The 14,262-nt window shown below is 48.5% G+C and overlaps 1 protein-coding gene across 1 annotated transcript in view; it reads right to left on the bottom strand.

Moving 5' to 3' along the window:
• Window positions 1-373: 373 nt before the first annotated feature.
• Window positions 374-14,262, bottom strand: part of DBH (dopamine beta-hydroxylase) — a 451,213-nt gene continuing 437,324 nt past the window's right edge. Inside the window, exon 12 of the mRNA XM_085612530.1 lies at window positions 374-1,610. Coding sequence (XP_085468656.1) covers window positions 1,476-1,610 — 135 coding nt within the window. The 3' untranslated portion in view covers window positions 374-1,475. The remainder of the gene's footprint in view (window positions 1,611-14,262) is intronic.

Here is a 14,262-nt window from a genome sequence, read left to right as displayed (position 1 = left end):
ATGCATTGACTGGTGCAGAGGAATTTGACCAGCTGAAGTGACTTGAAACAGTGTAATCTGCAATCACGTCTCATCCCCTCAACAGGTAAGTGCACACATGAGGTAGGTAATACAGTAAATCACACATTACGCACCATTAATGATTTATGTCACAAATATGTAGGTATAGTTGTACACATAAGCACACTAAACCCACTTGAATGTGTGACATCCAGGACCAATGTACTATAGTGCAAGGTGAGTTTTTCACCTTTTGACACTTTATTACATTGGTCCCCATACAGTAGGCTAATTGCAGCAGTCAAAACTGACTCATCACATTTTTTTGACACATTGCTATAGTTGCGTCAGTTTTATGACCAGCTACAGCAATGTGCCATTTTTGGGCCAGATGCTTTGCGGCATCCTCACTATGGATACGCCTGAATTTCTGATGCATGCTTGGGACATTGCGCCATGAAGCCCCATATTGTAAATACCGTGCATCGATGGCCTCATAAGGAATTTTCACACAGCCACAAGAAATGTTGACGCATCACTGCCTTGGCGCAGGGATGCATGATTTCTCGTAAATAAGGCCCTAGGTATCAATGTATTGTTACGCAGACACCCCTACATTGACTGTTAGAGTTAGGGTTCAAGGTAGAGCTTACTTTACTACTAAAGGATTACGTTTAATGTAAAATAGTAAATCCGTATTTGTAAAGCACAAACTACTCACCCTTACGGGTCTCAAGGCGCTGGGGGCCGTCGTGGAAATTAAGTGAGCTATTGCCCATAGTCACATGGTGCTGAGCTGAGCTGCCGCCAGAGCCAGGGATCGAATCCTGAACCCTGTGCTCCGAAGTCAGCTGCCCTGGCCGCTGAACCACACCTCTCCTTTGTGTAAACCTTAGGGTAAATTTTGGGGTTGGTGGGGAACGGGCTTGTTCTAGGATTAGAGCTAGGGTAAGGATAAGGAAAAGGTTAAAGGTTAGGCTTGAGGTAAGGTTTAGGGCTAGTCTTAATAAGATAAGTATTGGGTTTGGTGATAGGTTACCCCAGGGGCTACAGACGAGGTAGAGTGTAGAGGCAGGCTAGTGATCAGGATAAAATGTAGGGTTAAATGTGATTGATGTTTTATGATATATTACGGTTTATTTAGTGGTCTGTTACATTACATTCAAGGTTGATGTAGTTCCAGGATGAGCTCGGGGTGCGGATGTATCGGTAGGTTGGCATAGCGACATTCCAAGTAGAAACAGATTTACGATTCTTAAGGGCCATTGCGCTGATGAGATTCAGGCAGTTATCAGAGAACTTGGCATTACAGAATGGTAAGTTTCAAAGGAAGTGTTCCTGGCTGGTCACATGGCAGGCGACCAATGAACCATTCTGTTACTTCCCCTTGTGCATCTCTAGCTTGGCGCCCTTAGCGAACACTGTGTTAATTGGCCTCCTGCGTCTCTCTCTTGGCATCCTCTCTGCGCAGTCTGTTACTTGGCCTTCTGTGTCTTGATCTCGACAGGCGCAGGAACGGTGGGAGCAGGGTGCAGGGGTAGCTGGCAGTGGAGGTCTGGCTCTGGTAATGTCTCTGTGACGCGGGGTAGAGGCTGCCTCTCCCATTCACCCTGCAAGAGACAAAAAAGTAGTTATGAAGTTATACCTATACCTCAGCACGTCAATAAATTAAGAAACAATGAACCTGATGGCAGATGCGAGTTGCCCACTTCTCTCTGGCTTTGCCAATTCTGGGCAAACCCTTTGATGCCACACAACCTACTTAGTGGCCAACCCTACCTTTGGCCTCACAACATTCTTGCTTCTCTGTCTCTGCCCAAGCCTTTAAGTTGTGAGGGACATAGTGACACCTTAAGTAGCTGAAAATGTGGGCACTGGTACTAGAGAGGGGAAGGAAGTGACACTCAGCATCACACCGGCTTCTGCAAGAAGGTGGCTTCATGAAGGTAGGAATGCAGGGACATATCAGCAACAACCAGCGATAATTATCGCTCAGCGCTCTTAGCGTGAGGAGAATTATCGCCGGCTAGAGTGGATTTTTATCGCTGAGACAGCGTGCTATTAGCAACGCTTATCTCCTCAGCGATAAAAATCCTCGCGCTAACTGCCTAACGTGAGATTATCACTGGAAACCCAGCGATAATCTCACGCAATGTGGCATTAGCTTGCTGATCGGGACTCACAGACTTAGCCATGATATCCACCTTCCATAGGATATCATGGCTAAGTCAGTCCTGAAGCAGGCGTAAGGAAAGTAGCGATAACCGGGGTTATCGCTACTTTTCCTGCCGCTATGCTTCATAGCGTGGGGCTTGATGATAGGAGAAATGTCGCTTAGCGACATTTCTCCTGTCATGTTAGGTCAGGAATGCCCACTTTGCATCTCATTAGAGATGCAAAGCTGGGCGTCAGGAATCCTCACGCTAAAGCAAGGTTTCACACGTTAGTGTGGCCTTGCTAATTAGACGATAAATTATCGCCGCTTTTCGGCCGAAAACGGCCGCAAAAGCGGCGATAATTTTTTATCGCCAGCTTGTAAATATGCCCCGCAGTCCGGTGCAGTTTTGCGCAAATCGATGCTTAGCAGGCAGGTGAAGGCTTACCTCTATCATTTTTAATACAAAATAAATCTTTCAGGAGAAAGAAACAATATATAAGCTTTTCATTCGCCACAAAAACACAAAAGTGTAAGTGTAAACTGCATTTGTGAATCGACAAATAGAAAACACTCACAAAAGCTAAGTATAAGGTGCCTAGTTTAACTATATATTCAAAAGAAGCACTGGAAAAATAAGGGTGATGGATGGGAGTTTAGGGCCGCAGTGGAAAAACTTTGAAATGGACTATCAGGCCACCGATGAGACCACAACCGCCCTTTATTCTTGTCTTCTTAGGCACCTGAATATTGTCATTTACACTGACGCTATGAAGTTACCGAAAGGTAGAATGAAGTGAGATTCAAAACTCACAATAAATAAAGAACTGTTCTTAAATAAATAAATTCATTAATGACCTAAATCTACCTACAGGAGCCTCCTAAAACTATGTTTAAAATTGGTGATGCCTTCTCCTTTGGTGTGCCAGCAAGAGTAGAGCTGCTCATTGTTCTACGAGCCTCCAAGTAAAGCGTGTTTGTATGTCCCAATCATACTGTGTAGAACAATGTAAATTTACTTGAACTTTGGGAGTGAATTTGGCACTAGTCAAAGGTTTTCGATTGACATCGCTGGGACCTGAGGTCCTTCACAGAAGTGTGAACTTTGCACTAGGGGTGTGCTAAATGCTCACTGCCCCAATGCAGCTCAGCACATTGCCCATCAGCTCCAACTGCACACATTGCCCACGAGTCCCATTCCTTTCACTGCCCATTAGTGCCAATTTCGCCCTCTGCCCACCAAAACTAGGTCTTCATATTGACCAGTTCCAGCTCCTCACACTGTCAACCAGTGGCAGCTTTTCACCCTTCCCATCGATACCACCTTCTCATGCTGCTCACCTGTGTATCAGACTATAAAACCCAACAGTTCCGGTTTCCCTCGCGACCTACCCCTTTGTTCGCCATAAGTTGGCAGGGTATGCTCAGACGTGAGTCCCTTGCTCACTTTGCCACTGGATTCAAGCAAGTCTGGCTGAAGACGGCTGAAATGCTAGAAACCGGTCCTAGGAAGCTTGTTTCCGGTCCAGGGAAGGCATGGCTTGGCAGTTTGGGCTGGACTGTTCCGATGAGGCACAGGGTCAGACTGATTTGCATATGGTCATGTCTGAACTGGGGTGGCAGAGTGGGCTAAAGAACGGTGATGGATCAAACCCAGATCTGTTGACTGGGGGTGAGTGTTTGATTGGCTCTGATGCTCCGTCCATCACCACCCCCTTTTGTACCGCTTTGTTCACCATAAGTTGGCAGGGTATGCTCAGACGTGAGTCCCTTGCTCACTTTGCCACTGGATTCAAGCAAGCCTGGTTGAAGACGGCTGAAATGCTAGAAACCGGTCCTAGGAAGCTTGTTTCCGGTCCAGGGAAGGCATGGCTTGGCAGTTTGAGCTGGACTGTTCCCATGAGGCACAGGGTCAGACTGATTTGCATATGGCCATGTCTGAACTGGGGTGGCAGAGTGGGCTAAAGAACGGTGATGGATCAAACCCAGATCTTTTGACTGGGTGTGAGTGTTTGATTGGTTCTGATGCTCCGTCCATCACCACCCCCTTTTGTACTGCCCATATTCAACTAGGCATTCACCAACATCAGCCCCACTGCAGAAAAGTGCCTGCTCTTCACACTGTCCACCAGTGCCCGTGTCCCACTGTTCACTAGTTCTGCTCCTCATGCTGCCCATATTCAAGTAGGCCTTCACCAACATCAGCTCCACTGCAAAAGAGTGCCTGCTCTTCACGCTGTCCATACATACCATCTCCTCGCTCTGTCACCAGTGACCATTATTGCTACCTCCTCACACTGCCCTACAATGCCAGTTCTTCATACTTCCTAACAGTGCAGGCTCCTGACACTGCTCACCAGTGTGGTCTCCTTATTTTGTCCAATAGTTCTGGCATCTCGCACTACTGGAGTGTGCCAACTGCTCACATGGGCCGCCTGTTCCAGATCCTCAAAGTTCCCTCAGATTCCATGTGTTTTCACTACTCATCCTGTCCACAAGGGCCTGTTTCTCAGGCTGTGCACCAGTGTCTCCTGCTTGCGGTCTACTTATGCCTGCATAAGGCCTGCTCTGGAGGCTCAAGGGGAGGTTTAGACACCAGGAAAGTCAGCACTTAGCCTCATCAATCAGGCATTAGCCAGTGTGCAGACAGTGATTTTCCTGTTAAGAGAAAGCCCACCTATATTGGTGTTCTGTACCTTGCTCTTTCTCCTCTTTTTCCTATAGCATTATCTTTCCCACTCCATCTCTCTTGCTCAAATTTTACATTATCCTCACGGTCCTCTTCTTCTCAGCTTTTAATGTATCCTCCCTTTCTTAGGACTGGCTTGTTTCTCTTGTCTCTAATACCCATCTCGCTTTCTCACCCTCCTCGCTCCTTCTTATTTTGTCATTTAGCTTCCTTTATTCTTCTCTCCTTCTCTTCTCTCTGTCCTGCAGCTCTCTGTATGGAGCTACCCGTGGGCATCTCTGGGCACTAGTGCAGCTGTTTGCATCTTGGGCCCCTGTGCCTTTGTGAAAGAGAGTCTCCTTGGGGGAGTCTCATATAACTTTCACAGGTTAGATGTTAATGCTGCCAGATCTGTAGTTTCTGTGGGCTCAAACTGAAGCATCATTAGCACAATGAAAACATATTTTTACTATACAAACGTGGAAATTATTCTCTTTGACAATATCTGCTGAATCCTTCTGACATAAGCACACATTAATACATCATCGGTTCTGCTTAAAATACTTCTAGTCCTTTCCAACTATTCTTAAAATGCCTGGTGGTTTCAAAATTGTTTATAAATAAGAAGTTCTGGTGTGGCCACATGGCTCCATGTTAGAGACCAAAGGTGGTGACGTTGGACCTCAGTTTAACAAATGATTACAGTGAGTGTTGACGTCACGACTCAACCCTGACACAAGGTAGACTGCAGGACATTCATATGCCTGTGCGGTCCCTTGAATCACATCCACATGCCTGCAACCAGGAAACTATGCAAGCCCCCTAAGTCAGTGCTGTGAAGGTGGTCCAGGCCGACGTGTAGGCACTATGTGAAGCAATCAAAGAAACAAACCAGTGCCATAGTTTCATGGTTTCTGTGAGCCAGGCCCAGCACTGGAACCTTATAGCAACACTTGACTTCGGGCTACTGCACCTATGCGCATTTTCTGTCTAAATATGGATTTGTCTCACTTGACACATAATCCATCATCTGCTGTGTAATTACTGTCTAGATTTCAACAAATTGAACTTCTAGCTTTAGCGGCTCAAGACTCAAGTGTCACTAGAAACACTACACGTGGGGTGTAACACTGCAGTATTCACTGGAGAAACTTTTGCATGACGATCGTTAGGAAAATTACAGAAATTACATGAGATCACGCTCGTGCAACATACATTTTTATCTGGGCCTAATATATATACAAAATGTTAATAACTTGTAAAACAAGCCAAATATGACTTTACTCAGCAGATAATCTACATATTGCCTTTCCTTGTGGCATTATCTGCCTTTATGTTGCTGCATATGTAGGTGAATTGTGTTGTATAATTTGTTTCTCATTTACTGCTTGAGCACCTTTCAGCTGCTGGTTGATGTGTCTCACATATTAAAGAGGTGAGAGTTTTGCCCATATGCTGTGGAACTCCCCGGCTGATGGACTAAGGGTTTCTTCTACAGCAAAAAACACGATCCTTACATTTTTAAATATAATTGCAATGGGGGGGGGGGGGGGGGGGGGGAATAATGCAGCATTCTTTGTCATGAAAATGTTTTCTTTCAGTATTCATGAAAATGCATGTTTACATGACAGACACTGCCACCAAGCAGCTGTGATTTCATGAAGGCACTTAGATTAGATTTCCAAACACTGTGCATGTCTTTCCACGGTCTTACGCTTTGAATTTTAAAGTGCCTCCTGATAAGACACGTACACGATAAACACATTATTTGCACTACTGGCTTGCCCTTAGAGTACACGTGAGACTAAAGAAATGTTTAAAAAAATAGCTGAGATATACAGAGTAATAGAGGCACGCTTTTCAAAACAAATAACGCGCACGTGTAGCCTATTGTCTCCTGAGTGCAAGGTTATATATGTTTTAAACAACCTATTTTACTCTGGGAGGTAGAAAGGGCAGTGGTAAGAAAAACATGTCTATGCTTACATGCAAGACAAAGGACCATATTTGGAACAGTGCTTAATTTGTTTAAAAAAAATAAGTGCCAGGGCCCTCGTCAGGGGCCCACTGCAGCTTGCACCACCCACTGCCCGTGTCAGTGCTGCCAATGACAGTACCTGTGTGTATGTGTGACAACTCAAACTATTTGAGACCCCCAAAACTATAGGCGTGGCTTGGGTGGCCGGTACTACTTGTTTTTATTGTCTATTGAATTAATAAATAACTGGGGGCTTATTTACAAGCCCCTTGCTCCACCCGTACGTCACTTTTCCTATGTTAAAAATGACGCAAAAGTGGGCGCAAGAGGCTTGTGAATACGCCGCCTGATGTTCTGCTCCTCTCTAAATAACACAAACAGCGCCACCATGTGGCAGCTGTCATAAGTATCGGTGTTGACAATTAAGTGCTGTGCCAAGCACTGGAAACCACTGGTTCAAATTAAGCACTGATTTGGAATTGTAAAGGGTAACAAGTAATCCGTCAAACAGACGTCCCAGATGCCCAACTCTTGTTGGCTTTGGGTCTTAGAAAGGTGTTTCCTATTTCTGAAGACAGTCTGGGTAACCATAAGCAGCCCTGGCAAAACAGTTCTCAGATCAGCCCCACTCCTTTCATCTCTTCTCGCAGTATCCATCCATCCATCCATCCATCCATCCATCCATCCATCCATCCATCCATCCATCCATCCATCCATTCTCTCTTTCTCCCCTCACCCTCTCTAATTGCTTTCCCTATATAGTCTTCTCCTTCTACCCCTCTCTTTTAACCTCCCCTTGCCTGCTGCAATCAACCTCATGTAGCAGGGGAAATTGACAGAGGCATCAAGAGCAGCCATGGTCTTTCAAAACCGGCCTCCAAGTGCTCCAGCCCACTTGGGAAATGCCCGGTGGAATAACAGGCCTGCCCACTTCAGCCTATGGGTGGGCTTTGAGCTTCTGCTGGCCTAGATGCCCGAAAAACACCTTCTTGACACACTACTCACTGTAAAACCACCAGCTGTATGATTTCAGAAGCCCAGTCCTATTTCGTGTGGGACTTCCAAAACTGCTTTTTCCACCCTGGGACAACCAAGCATGGATTAGTGCTCTGAGGCACATATACATGCCACATGCTTGAGAAAGCTCCTGCAGGTAAAAATGTAAATACGTATTTGTAAAGCACGAACTACTCACCCTTACGGGTCTCAAGGCACTGGGGGCGTCGTAGAAATTAAGTGAGCTATTGCCCAGAGTCACATGGTGCTGAGCTGAGCTGCCGCCAGAGCCGGGAATCGAACCTGAACCCTGTGCTCCGAAGTCAGCTGCCCTGGCCGCTGCACCACACCTCTCCACTCCAGGTTAGGGCCACTGATTTTGCTTTGGAGGCCTCTCTTTGAAAAACAATAAACTTGCCATTCTGTCATGCCACCATGACACAATGGAATGGCTGACATAGATCACATTTCTTGAAAGTGATCCTGAAAGGTGGGTGGAGCACCTTTGTTGAAATATCTCACTCCGTATGACCGAGATCTCCAGATAGGGCGAGAGAGTTATTATGGGTCCTGTACAGCCAGGTCTTTCATGGCCCAAGCGGCTTGGTGACCTACCTGCGGGTTCTAAATTAGCCTCAAAAAATCTATTGCAGGTAAATACATTGAGACCGGTTTCTTCTGAATAGGTACAGTTTTGTAACTATAAAATGTGTTGCATAATTTGTTCCTCCTTTGCTGCATAATTAAAGTGTGCTAATTCCTAATATGAGTTTATGATTTCCGCAAACGAGAGATAATTGTCAGTTTAATGCTGCTGTAGGCTGAAAAATTTCTAAATATTGTTCAGATTGTGATTTTCCCATGTAGCTTCCCAGGCAGGACAATACAATTCTCAAGCTCTACTCCCCTAAATAATCGGGGCCACACACATCAGATTTCCGAAGCCCTAGAAAGAAACTATTCTTTTCAGAGCTGAGGCAAGCTAGCAAGTTTCTCTCACCCCTGAATATAGCACTTTACAATGCTGATTTTAGCCCGTGATTCATTCACAACGCGGTCGTTACAAGGACCGCGTTGTTACAACGAAGTGCCATTACAACACAAGTCGTTACAACGACTTGCACTAGATGGCGTGCTGGACTTAGGAATAGTATGATTTACTATTCAAACTCCAGTGTGTGCAGTAGGGAAGGTGTTGGAATAGTAAATCATACTATTCCTTAGTCTAGAGCGCCATCTAGCGCAAGTCATTTTAACGACTTACGTTGTAATGGCACTGCGTTGCAACAAAGCTGTTGTTGTAAGGACCGCGTTGTGAATGTATCGCAGTGTAAAATCCGACATGTAAAGGTTGTTTCCCCTCACCCCTCCCTGTGAGCTAGACTCATTCAGACAGGAATGTCAGGAGCCAGACAAACCTATAAGAGAGCTCTCATCTGTTGAAGATTTTCAGAACCACAGCTTGAACTGCAAGATTAATACACAAGGTTACTCCTAGCTGACTACAGGTATTATGTATCACAAGTGGTAAACACCCCATACATTATATCATTAGGCCTGAACTTAGAGAATGCTTGTCAGCACCCTTCTAGAAACTGCTCCATTTGGCTTGCTCCGCACCAAACATTGTTACCTTTTATAACTTTTCAATACATGGTGGTCCATGGGGTGAGGAAGGGCTCTATACTTAGCTCTTGTCCTCTTTCCACAGGATAGACAGAACAATGCCCTGGTTCTAATTTCAGGGAGCATGCGGCGTAACTTCCAGAGCTGCTGACTTTAGCTGGGGTCCCAGGTACGAGTTAGTGATGGCACCCACACTGTGAATCTCTTTACCTCCCACCCTGCAGGGCGAAACGGGCTGTCCTCCCACAAGAAAAAGAAAACGTGGCTGTTGGTAGACTCATGGAACACTAAAGCCATGGCTGTATGTTTTGCACATATATGTTCTAATAATTAAGAAAAACATAAGGCAACAATAACAATGTTTCGTGTTTACTGTATTTGCTAAAACATTTTTTAGTGTATTTATTTATAGAGATTTGCAGCTCTCAAATGGAGCTGGAGGGGAATAGAGTTCTACTTAATATTTGTGATGAATTCAGTACTGATGACTGCACCGAATCTATCAAAGCCTTTTCGGGGTCGAAGAGCCGGCAATTTTGCAAAGTCACTGGCTCTGTGGTTACAAAAAAGCAAGTCACAATGTAAACAAGCTTTTGAAATGCAATAGGTCTCACATTTGTTGGAGCTGGAGCTATTGGCATTGTAAATGGCAATGTTTTGTACTTTGCAATCGGTCTTGTATTTGTTGGAGCTATTCACATTGTAAATTGCAATGTTTTTTATTTATCCTTGGGGTTTTATATAGCGCGAACATAACAGACTCAGTTGTGAATTTCGATTCATCACAGTTTTGTGAGCCCTGAAATTTGCACAAGTAAAGTGCTATTACCTCCTCGTTAGTCTTCCTCGCTACATGACTAACAAAGTGAGCTTCAGCTCCACACCAGAACCCTCCAAAGCAAACAAGTCAGCCTCCCATCCCTTCCCAATATGGCCGACCCATTACACCCATGACCTCTATAAGAGGCGAGACGGCCCAACCCATCAGCCTGTTTCTTTGGTTCTGCGCGGCAGTTCTCTCCTGAGCTTCTTTCAGGTAAGTTGTTCCTGCTGTAGCTGGAACTGGGGTCCCTGGTTGGGGGCCCTGCTCTAGCGGGCCCTAAGGCTCTGGGACCACCCTCCTTCCTTCCCCCGGTGTCTGGTCTGGGCCGGTTAGGCTCTGCTTTAGCGAGCCCTGGGTGTACAGGAGGCTGGGCGAGGGGGTCTGGGGCTATTCCTGTCTGCTTTGTCCTGTCCCATCGTCCGTGTGGGCAGAGTATCTGATTGTTTCACTCTTGCTGGGGCCCCCCACTTCCCCTCGTGCCATGTGTTCCCGTTGTGCCTGCTGGTCGTTTCCTGGGTCGGCTTGGGTGTGTGGTGGGGGCGCCCGGCGGTCTGTTCTGCGGTCCCCGGGCGCACCTCTGCTTCATTGCTTTGTTTTTTCAGGGGTTCCGTGGGACCTCACTGTGGACTAATCTATCCCAGGTGCGGGGTTTATGGCGACTCTGGCTACTCTGTTGTTGTGCCTTGCTGCACGCCCGAGGCTGCACCGGCATGCTAACTCTCTATCTTGCGTCCGGCGAGGCTTCGCCTTTCCTGCCCCGGAAGCCGCACTGCCTGTATTGCAGGCTCCACGGCTGCTTACTGGCCTGCATTCACTGCTGCTTCGGGCCGGCGCTGGCTGCTGCAGGGCTCCGTTTTCCTGGTGTGTCTTGGTGCTGTGGTTTGCTTTGGCTTCTGTTACCCTGACACCATGCCCAGCAGGCGCCGGGGGCTATGTTTCCATGCGGCTCCCCCAGGCCGGGGTGGGCTGTCTTTGCCTCTGGTGTTCCCGGCCCGTTCCTCAGTTCGGGGCGCGCGGTCGGTACAGTATTTGTGTCCTTTGAGTGGCTCATGTCCTTGTGGGTTTCTTTCTGTACTAATTTCTGGTCTGCGTCTATTTTGGTCAGAAAAGTATCTCAATGGACAAGGGTTCGACTCCTGCTAATGCTTTCACAGTGTCCTAGGATGGTGAATTTTCTGAATCTTCTTTATAAGGTTTACGGGGGCTGTTGGCTTCTGCGTTTCTGTTAGGGGCGGGCTGCTGTTGGTGCCTGTCCTTTCCCATGGCTGCTTCTGTGGGTGCACAATCGGACTGGGATGTTGCTGTCTTTCCTTGTTGGCTTCTTTCACATTCCCTGAGTCCCTACGGGGGCTTGGGACACTGTGTTGGACGGAGGCGCAGTGTATTTTTTTTTTTCCTGCCCTCCTCGTCTTCTGCTTATGTTGCGGAAGGAGTGTGGCTCTCCACTGTGCAGTTGGTTTTTGGCCTCCTTGGCCCCGTGGCACAGGGTCCCCTTCATCCCGGAGGGTACTTCCGTCTCACGGTATGGCCGAGTATGTTTTTCATCATTTTGTGGGGCCCTGGTTGTGCCTTCCCTTGTCCGTGTGTCGCTGTGGCCTAGTGGTTGGAGCTTCTTGCTCCTCGAGGTTTTGTGTTAACTTATTTTTCTAGTGTCCCCTTCACGAGGTTGTAGTGGATTCTGATTGTGAGGGGAGTCGTTCACCCATTGTTGACTGGATTACGTTCGGTTGATCTGGTGAGGTGGTTGGGTGTCCCCTTCCTTCCTCTCTGTGGCACCGTCTACGGTATCTTTTTGCACGGAGGGGTGGCTTGCTGCCACAGATTTGGGGCGCTGCGCCTTGGCATTTGGGTGTATCCTCCTGCTTCCCGTACTTGGCTTCCAGGGCCCTATAGCGATACTACCCTGGGAGCATCTAATCTCGTCTGTTTTGGGTGGTTAAACAGGTTCTGGAATAGTTGGCACCTTGAGGGGAGTCCTCCTGGGACTACCAGGTGCTGTGGGCTGGGTCTCCGGTGCGGCCCTTGTCTTGTGTGGGTTGTGGCTCCGCATCTTTGATCGCTTCCTTTTTGTGCCAGTGGTCTTTCTGTTCTGGGTTCCCCTTCCCGGGTTTTGGCGGCCTTTGCCTTCCTTTGGAGCGTGCATAGGTTCCCGGTCGGTGCTGGGTCGGTTGGTCTGCCTTATGTCAACCGTTCCTTGGCTTCTCTGGGCATTGCCCCGGCCCTGCCTCTTAGAGGAAGTGGTGTGGCGCCGCGGCCAGGGTGACTGACTCCGGAATCTTGGGATCACGGTTCGATCCCTGGCGCAAGCGGCAGATTAGCCCAGCACCATGTGTCTCTGGGCAATAGCTTGCTTAATCTTCCTGACGGCCTCCAGCGCCTAGGGACCCTTACGGGTGATTGTTCGCGCTTTACCAATGTGGATTATTATTATTATTATCTTGTTGCTCTCCATGGCGGTTGCTCCCCTGCCTCATGTTCCGGGGGGTTTGCGGGGTTTGCCCCTGTCGTTTTTTTGGCGCGATGGTGCTATCCTTCCCTGGGTCACTTTTCTTCTGGTTTGTGTCCCCGGTGTTGGGTCTTCGGCCTTCTCGTCCGGGCTCCCGGCTTTGCGCTTTTCTGGGGTCCCTTTTCTTCCGGGGGTTCTGGGATTGTTTTGCCTGGCCAGGGCATTTGTCCTGTTGGTGGTGCTTGCCTGGGTGCTTCTCCATTGGCGTCTGCTGCTGTGGATGGTGGACTTGGGGGCTGTTGCTCGGTGGTCCGTGTTTTACCTCTGTGGGCGCGGGTTTTTGTCCTGCCCCTGCTTCTTGCTTCCCCGTGGTGGTTTTTGTTTCCAGCGGTGCTTTTGGGTGTCCGATCGGTGTTGGGGCTCCCGGTTCTCCTCTCCCAGGCTTGGCCCTGCGCTTCCAGTGTGGACTTTGTGTCCTTTTCTTCTTTCTCCCTGGTTTTGGGGTCCTGGGCCTGCTGGCTTGGGTGGCTCCCTGGAAGTGTTGACTTGGCTCGGGCTCGTTCGCCTAGATCTTCTGTCCTTCTTGCCTTGGGTGTGTTTCTGCCTGTGGCTGTTCCTCCTGGTCCTGTCGGGTCTTCTTTATTCGGCTGGGCCAGGTCTAGTTGTTGCCCGCCTGGGTGCTGGCTTCGGTTCCTTCTTGTGGGACGTTGCTGGGTTGCTTGGTCCCTGTGAGGGGTGGTCTCGCTTCTCCGTGCTGCCTTCCTCTCCCTGCTGGGCTCTCTGTGCTTTCTTCTGCCTGGTGGCCTCTGGTGCTTGTTCGCTTTCTTTCTGGTGGCTTGGCCTTGGGCCTGGTTCCTTCCACTCTTTTGAGCTCCATGGGCGGCCTTGTGGGCCTTCCCCTTTTCACTTTTGGACGGTTGGGTTCCCTTGGTGGCCGGGTGCCTGCCTGGGTCCTCTCCTTGGTGTTGTGTACCCTTCGGGGGGTCATTATTCCGACTGGGGTCCGTGTCCCTCCTTTTGTGTCCTGGCGGGTGAGGTTGTGGTTGACCTTGTCTTTTTTGGGCGTCCTTTGCACCCCTATCTTGCGGCTCCTGCCAGTCTGTTTGATTGCGTCTGGTTCTGCTGCCCCGTTCCTCTGGTGGTTTTGGCTCTCCCGCGTGGTCCACCGAGCAGTGTGGCTGTGTTTCTGTCGGACTGCGTCTCTTTTCTGCTATGGCTTTTTGTTGGGTCGCTGTGGTGGGGATGCCCTCAGTTCCTCTGTCTGGGCTTCTGCTCCCCTCTCATTTTTGGCTGTCCGTTGGGCGGTCTTGGTGTGGTTGGACCTGCTTGCTGTTCTGGGGCCTGTTTGCGGTTGCTTTTGGCTCCGTGCGGTCTGGTTCCATACCTTCTCTGTCCTCCTTCGGCTTTTGGTTCAGGCGGATTTTCTGGAGACTCTTCGTGTCTCGAAGGTCCAGGTTTTCGGCCCTTCCAGTGTCTTTTGTTCCCGGGCTGGTTCTTCCTGCTCGTGGCTGCCTCTCCCTTGAGTGGTCCTTCCTCTCGTCTGGTCTGTTGGGTTTGCCCTCATTCGTGG

The sequence above is a fragment of the Triturus cristatus genome, chromosome 1_2 (genome assembly GCF_964204655.1).
Source record: "Triturus cristatus chromosome 1_2, aTriCri1.1, whole genome shotgun sequence".
NCBI lineage: Eukaryota > Metazoa > Chordata > Amphibia > Caudata > Salamandridae > Triturus > Triturus cristatus.
The sequence above is the reverse complement of the archived record's forward strand: the minus strand, read 5'-3'. Positions and strand labels throughout refer to the sequence as shown.